This window comes from Ursus maritimus, unplaced genomic scaffold (genome assembly GCF_017311325.1).
Source record: "Ursus maritimus isolate PB19 unplaced genomic scaffold, ASM1731132v1 scaffold_23, whole genome shotgun sequence".
Classification (NCBI taxonomy): domain Eukaryota; kingdom Metazoa; phylum Chordata; class Mammalia; order Carnivora; family Ursidae; genus Ursus; species Ursus maritimus.
Window position 1 is genome coordinate 33734572 of NW_024424786.1, and position 7722 is coordinate 33742293.

General features: G+C 38.5%; 1 protein-coding gene across 1 annotated transcript; it reads right to left on the reverse strand.

Moving 5' to 3' along the window:
- Positions 1-1665: 1665 nt before the first annotated feature.
- Positions 1666-2619, reverse strand: LOC103666240 (olfactory receptor 9G4). Its single transcript, XM_008694257.2, has one exon. The coding sequence runs from the start codon at positions 2602-2604 to the stop codon at positions 1666-1668; it is 939 nt and encodes a 312-aa protein (XP_008692479.1). The 5' UTR covers positions 2605-2619.
- Positions 2620-7722: the final 5103 nt, after the last annotated feature.

The following is a 7722-nucleotide window of genomic DNA, read 5'->3' on the forward strand; positions in this document are numbered from 1 at the left end:
TTTTCCCTACATCCTGAGCTTCATGGGAATGTGAAGAAATTCTGGAGACTTGTATAATTCACCTCAAATCCTTCTCATACAGTACTTAGAGAACTTCTGTAATAGAAGAATAAAAAAATGTTGGGATGCCTGGGTGGCTCAGTCAGTTAAGCATCTGGCTCTTGGTTTTGACTCAGGTCATAATCTCAGAGTCATGAGATCAAGCCCCAAGGTGGGCTCTGTGCTCAGCGGGGAGTCTGCTTGAGATTCTCTCCCTCTCCCTCTAGCCCTCCACCTCCTCTTTCTCTCTCTCTCTCTTTCTACCTGTCTCTCTCAAATAAAATTAATAAACAACTTTATAAAAAATAATTTTAAAATGTTAAGAATATTGTAATGAAAAGAGAAGGCTGTGAGGTGTGATTTGATGAACACAGAGGAAAAGAAAGATCAGAAGTGTCGGAGCTAACGGAAATGCTGAAGTGACTCCACCTACTTGTTCTAAAATTTAAATGCATTTTATAGGGTGCCTGGGTGGCTCAGTTGGTTAAACTTCTGCCTTTGCTTCAGGTTATGATCCCAGGGTCCTGGGATCGAGTCCTACATCAGCTCCCTGCTGCCCCTCCTCCCACTTGTTTTCTCAATCTCTCTCTCTCTCTCAAATAATAAATAATAAAATCTTTAAAAATAAACAAATGAGCAAATAAATGCCTTTTATAACTGTGCCCATTACAGCAATAGCAATAGTCTTTCAATAATAAAATCCTAACTGGTGAGGCACAAGCTACTCATTTGTCACATGTGACTAATAATCCTTAATTTTCACTGCGGTTGTAAGGAGTATTGAAAAAAATATCGACCAAATCTGTCATGTACTAAATATTGAGCTGTAAGTTTCTTTATGTTTAAAATCTTCTGGTGGGGAAAAAAAAAAGTAGTGGGTCTAGAATAGGGTGGGGTTTTTGTTAGTCGGTTTATTTGTTACGGTTTGTTCCACTTGGTCTTGATCTTTTCCTTCGCAGAGAATATGTGGTGGTACAAAGCGAGTGAGTGTAAAGCAGAACACGCATTCTACTCTCCAGGGAGAGAGCACTCTTCTGAAGTGATAGACAATTCCAGAGACACATATCTCTCCATGGGTTTAGAAAGGTATTTTGGCTGTTTATTCTAAACAACTCTGAAACATATTCCTAATATTAAATTGATGTTGAAGGCACAAGGTTTACAAAGATATTTTCTGTATACTCACTTAGAACCTTACAAAGAAGTATGGAGAGAACGCATTACTAAAAATAAATATTTGTAAAATCTTGAGTAAATTTCCAGCAGTTTAACTGTTGTAGATCTTTTCCCCACACAAATTTGCTTGCCAAGGTTCAAAGACAAACTGCATCCACAAAAACTATCCAATTTCTTTTCTCTTTCCAAGATCCCCCAAAGATAATCAAGGGGATAAGTGTTATATAAATCTAGCACTACAAAAAAGTAAAATACAATATTGTGAAACATCAAACAACCCAAAATTAATAGGTTTACAATAATTTAATCACAAAATAATAATAGAGTGGTTTTCTCAATGTGTCGTTGTTTTAAGTATGACTTGTATTTACTGGAAAATTGCAATGATTACCAACATACATATAAGCCAATAATTTGGAAAATTAAGAACATTCTGTAACAAGATAACCTTCATCTCTGTGACCTTATGGTTTGTGTTGCTTTCCAGAAGGCCTCTTTGACATCTTTGTTTCTCAGGCTGTAGATGAGAGGGTTGAGCAGTGGATTGACCACGGTGTAGAACAGAGCAGCCACTTTGTCTCTCTCTAAGGAGTAGGTGGAACTTGGCCTTGAATACATGAAGAGCAGGGATCCATAGAAGAGCATGACCGAGATGAGGTGTGAAGCACAGGTAGAGAAGGCCTTGCGCCTTCCCGAGGCTGAGCGGATCCTCAGGATAGCCAGAAGGATGTTGCAATAGGAAATCAGGATGGCAAGAATGCTGGAGAGGACTGTGAAGCCCACCACACCCAGGAGGACTTTTTCATAGACGTGGGTATCTGTACAAGACATTTTTACCAATGGCGGTGCATCACAGAAGAAGTGGTCAATGATATTTTGACCACAGAAACTCAAGCGGAAAGTGTTGGCAGTATGGGCGATGGCATTCAAAAGCCCTCCTAAGTAGGAGCCAGCAACGAGCCCAGTACAGAGAGAACTGGACATAGTACTTGAATAAAGTAATGGGTTACAGATTGCCGCATACCGGTCATACGCCATGGCTGCTAGGAGATAGCACTCAGTATAGGCTACAACACAGGAAAAGAACAACTGGGCTCCACATCCAGCCAAGGAAATACGTTTATCTTCTGAGACACAATTAGCCAAGATTTTGGGAGTATACACTGAAGTGTACCAAAAATCCAAAAAGGACAGATTGCCGATGAAAAAGTACATAGGCGTGTGCAGACGGGAATCAGTTCGGATTAGGATAACCAGGGTCATGTTCCCTGACAAAGTCATCAAATAGAGAGCCAGAAAAATTCCAAATAGAATCAGCTGCCACCGTGGGTTTGCTGAGAAGCCCACCAAGATGAATTCAGTGAGAATGGTACGATTTCCTACTTCCATGTCCACAGAGAAGAAAGCCTGATAAGGACTTGGAGGGGGAAAAAAATCATTTTGTGATTTTTCTATTGAAATAAATAAACAAAGGCATAAGTTAAGTCAGTAATTATTAGGACATTGATGGACTTTCATCCATGATTACCTAGAATGATAAAACTTCAGTCTGTGACTTGGGTAGACCATAGGAATTAGTGTTAGAATCTGATTGTGAAATTAGGGCTTTCGCTTATTAATTGTTTAATGCAGGGAAAGTCCCCTAGTCCACCAGAAAAGAAAAAAGAAGCCCCCAACAGGTTGTTTGATTGATTGAAGAAGACACACATGAAAATATCCAACCCAATGTTAAATACATAGTAAGCGCTCAAAAAATTTTAGTATCCTTCATGCATTATTGAGAATTTATGTGTCAGGCATTGTGCTCATTATTATACAATACCAACATACTGTAACACTCCTGTAACTATCAATACAACATTTGCATTAGATATGATATGATGATATATGATATGATAAAATATATAATGTAATACTATGTGCCAGTTAATATTCTAAATACTAATCTTGAACCACTTAATCCTTTCTATAACTTCATGAAGTAGGAACTATTATGATTCTCATGGAGTTTAAGAAAAAATTCCAAAGTCACAGAACAGATCAAGAGCAGAGCTGGTATTTAAAAATGGAATTTTCTTTATCAAGAGTATGTGCTCTCAACTGTTAAGCCATTTATGTCTTTTATAAGTAAATTGTTTTTCTCTTGCTCTCCTGGTTAAGGCAATATATAATCCTCTGACAACCAGAATTTCTTTACTTAAAAAGATGTTTAAAAAAGCCTTTTTTAAGAACATTTCCCCCCACTTTCTCTTGTTGATCAAGGAGATTCACACACACAGGTAAGCTAGTTTTGGAAATAGCAAAAGCTGAATATTAGGAGGAGCACAATTTTTGGTGTTGATGATTGAGAAGTCAGGAATCCTTCCAAATTATCTTGAAGCTCTAAAACTCTGAGGGAGAAGCTAAAAGGAGGAATCTAATTCAAAACATATGGAATTGGGGCTGATACCAGCTGACTGTCCCTTCGTTAAAAAGGTAGTGGGAAAAAGCTAAAACTAAGAGAGGATTGTGATTTACGTCCATGTTCAGAACATGCTCCTCTGAGCTAAGCCAGAATCAGTGTGTAACTGGACTGTAAACGTCAATTTTCTACCCCAAAGTCTACTGGTCTGCCTGTTAGGAAGGGAGGTATCTTAATCTTTAAATATTAGGTGTCCTTATCTTTCAAATGTAGCTGATGATGCTCGGAGAGGACATGACTTGATCGGTGACACTGTGGTAGATACAGCTTGGAATCCTGAAGATCACTCATTCCTCCAAGTATTAACCATATAATGGATCTCGGTCTCATCGGCACACAAAGCACAGATGTTTTAGTCCTACACCCCCTTCCATAAGTGGGCTTTAACTTACCTTTACGACTCTCTCTTACTACTTGCCTTCACCTATTTAGGACTTCAGTCAAACTAAATTACTCACACAATTGATTTCCCCTTAATAATTTCACATCCCAAGAGCTTCACATTTATTGTGCTATGCTGGTGTTCATTTGTACACTATATTTTTTTCTCAATTTGCTCAAGCTCAAGTAATAGTTATCTCAGCAGGGATTTATGGGCATTATATTGATAATGTATAAACCAGTGGGTGATAGCCATTATCCCAATAGTTACTATGAACCTCCTCTGCTGTGTTATCATTTATCTATACAATGAAAAATACCTGTGCCTTATTAAGTATATCTTTAATACTATATAACTTGAGGGAACAATGAAAATATCTGACAGTGCCTATTACTACTCTTCTACTCCTGCCCTCTAGAGAGGCAAATAACTGAAAAAAAAGTAATAATTTTTTGGTCTACGGCTCAAAGTCTTCACAGAAGAAGAGATATTGAAAAGAGACAGAAATGAGCCCAATGCTAGCCCAGTGTAAGGGTGAGGAGGAAAGGAGAGCAGTTCGATGAGAAAAAAGAACATATATCAGAGCCTTCACAGGAGAGAGAGTCTGGTGAGCTCAAAGAGTTGAGAGAGGTTAAGTAAAGATGGGGTGCAGAGAGGAAACAGTAGGTGAACCACAAGAGCGATCAGTGCACAAAGCCTATTGGAAGCCAAATGGAGGATTTTGGCCTTTACACCAACACAAATTGTCTTGGGGAAAATAGAGCAGAGTTTGAGCAAAACAAGAGGATGGGGATTGCTGGTGGGAAGAGGGCATGGGATTTGAAATAGAGTGATGAGAATGGGCCTGTGTCAGAAAATGACATTTGAATGGGATTTGCAGGAGATGAGGTGTGAACCCAGACTCTGCTCTATTTTCCCCAAGATGTACTGTCATCTTCTAACTCCTAAATATGGTTTATTGTCCATGTTTCCCCATCAACATGCAATGACACAGGTCAGTACAATTTTTCTGTTCTGTTTACTGCTGTACCCAACATATATAGAACTGTTCCCAGCAACTAATTAGCACTTAATAAATATTTCTAGAATGAGTAAATGAGTATATAGATACATCTTTCTATCTTGAAGCTGTTTTTCCCCAAAATACTGTCTACTTCTAACCTAATACAAACTACTTAGGACAAATTTACCCTCAACTGGACTTTCCTGACTAAGCGTACTGTATCACTTTAGAAGGGAGATTGTTAAAGATTATTAAAAAATCACACTCATAACCATCAGGATGTCCTAAAATCCATCTTGAATTTGAAATAAATTGCAATGAAAGTGTGGATGTGAAATAAAAGACACAGAAAAAGTCTGAGCCAATCGTGCTAAAACATCCCAGGTAGAATGGTTTCTCAAGATGTGTGTTCTCCGGTTTCCTGCTCCCTCCACTGGAGCACTAAACATTTAGGGCAAGAATGTGTCCCTCTAACACCTGAAAACTAGTAGCAAGAAATGAAAATATCACACACAGTAGCTTGGACAGCACAGAGCACCAGTACCACTATAGTCCAAAAGTATGTCAACCATATTCTCCTTTTGCTTGCCCCACTGTATTAGTGAGTACATGACCAGACTGGATTTCAAATTCTAGATGAAAGTTAGGCACCTCGTTAGTGGACTCCTATTTAGAAGACTGTGCATCTGTGCATCTGTGTGTGTGTGTGTGTGTGTGTGTGTGTGTGTGTGTGTGTGTGTATTTGGCATAACAGCGATCCTTTGAGAGCCATGCCTGACTCTGGATCCCCCTTCTAATTGAGCTGAGGCAAAACCACTTAACTACCCCTGGTTCCAGTTGCTTACCCTTGGCCAGGAAAGACAGATGCTGGAAGTGACAGGCATTTCCCTTTCCTCTGATATTTTGTCATGCTTTGCTGGACTCGGTATATGTATTTTCTCAACAGACCTTTGAGACCTCTTCCACAGAACAGCCCAGAAATATACACCTCAGTCTCTAAAGACTCAATTAGAGTTCATTTAGAGTATGAGGATGGCATGTTAATTAGGATATGATGAGATAAAAAATATTTTACTAAAATCTCACTCTCATACCATTAAGTCACAATAGAATCATAAATGCGTCTGATAATAGAAACTCTCCAAATTGTTCTAATTAAACTTTTCTAGAGTGCATCATTTGTGGTCCATAATTTTTTTTTACTGCCAGATCTTCTACGCTTCCTTGTCTACACTGTGCTTCCAGGCTCCGTTTCCCTGTCTCATTCATCAGGAAACTCCTATTAATGCCTGATATTATGGATTGAATGGCAGCCCTCTAAAATTCATATGTTGACTAATAGTGACTCAGAATGTGTGTTTGGAAATAGGGCCTCTATAGAAGTGATTAAGTTAAGGGGCACCTGGGTGGCTCAGTAGGCTAAGGGTCCAACTCTTGGTTTCAGCTCAGGTCATGAACTTGGGACCCTGGGGATAAAGCCTCTTGGGCTCTGTGATCAGCATGGCATCTGCTTGAGATTCTCTCTCTCACCATCTGCTCCCTCCCAATCATGCTGTCTCTCTCTTTCTCTCTAAAATAAATAAATAAATAAATAAATAAATAAATAAATAAATAAATAAATATATTTTTTAAAGTGATTAAGTTAAAATGAGATGGTTAGGGTGAGCCCTAATCCAATCTGATCCAAGTCTTCATAAAAAGAAGAAATGGAAATTTAGACTCACAAGGAGGTACCAGGTTTACTTGTGCACAGAAAAGATCGTGTGAGGAGAAAGCAAGAGTGTGGCCGCCTACAAGCAAAGGAAAGAGGCCTCAGAACAAATCAACCTTAACAGCACCTTGATCTTGGCCTTTCAGCCTCCAGAACTGTGAGAAAACAAATTTCTGTTGTTTCAGCCACCCAGTCTTGTATTTCGTTATGACAACACTAGCAAGTGAATAGGCTTGGTTACCAACACTAGAGCTTTTTTGTGTGGGTACAGCTTCATGTTTTATATGTAAAAAGACTTAAAATTAGGAAATGAGAGACATTATGATGAGCTATTCTCCAAGTTGTCATGAATTCATACATAAAGCTGAACAAGCAAAGAAACACAAACATTCATAGGACTTTAATGGCTGTTTATTGCTTCACCCAGTACAGATTTGCACAATGAATCTTCTCATGGGTATAAAAGCTTTTTGAATCTGTCTCTCTGTCTCTCTATCTATATCTATCTACATCTCTATTTTTGTCTTCATACCACTGCTGTTCTTTAGCCCTTGATCATTCTAATTGTTGAGGAAATACTCCACTGAAAGCTCACTGTGACTCTGAGATATTGGTGATTTCCTGTATCTGTTCCCAACAAAAATCTTTGTATCACGGCAAACAAAACAAAATGAAAACTGCTCTCGCTCACCCTTCTCAGAATCCCAGGAATTTTAGACTGTTCCCAGGTGGCAGACATAGCAGTTTTCCCAAATATACCCACCTTATTTACTTTAAGCACATATTCAAATACATTAGTGCCAACTTAAAAAACAATTGCTGTCAAGTGTTTCCACATTATCCAGGATTTTATTTTTTTGCTTATTTTTGTTATTTCTGAGAGTCTAGGCTAATAATGATGATATGGAAATAACCTAGAAAAAAGATACAGTCATGTCTCCCAAGTATTT

What these genes read in the sequence shown, in the direction of transcription:
- LOC103666240 (XM_008694257.2), bottom strand. Translation starts at nt 2,604, where the DNA reads ATGGAAGTAGGAAATCGTACCATTCTCACTGAATTCATCTTGGTGGGC.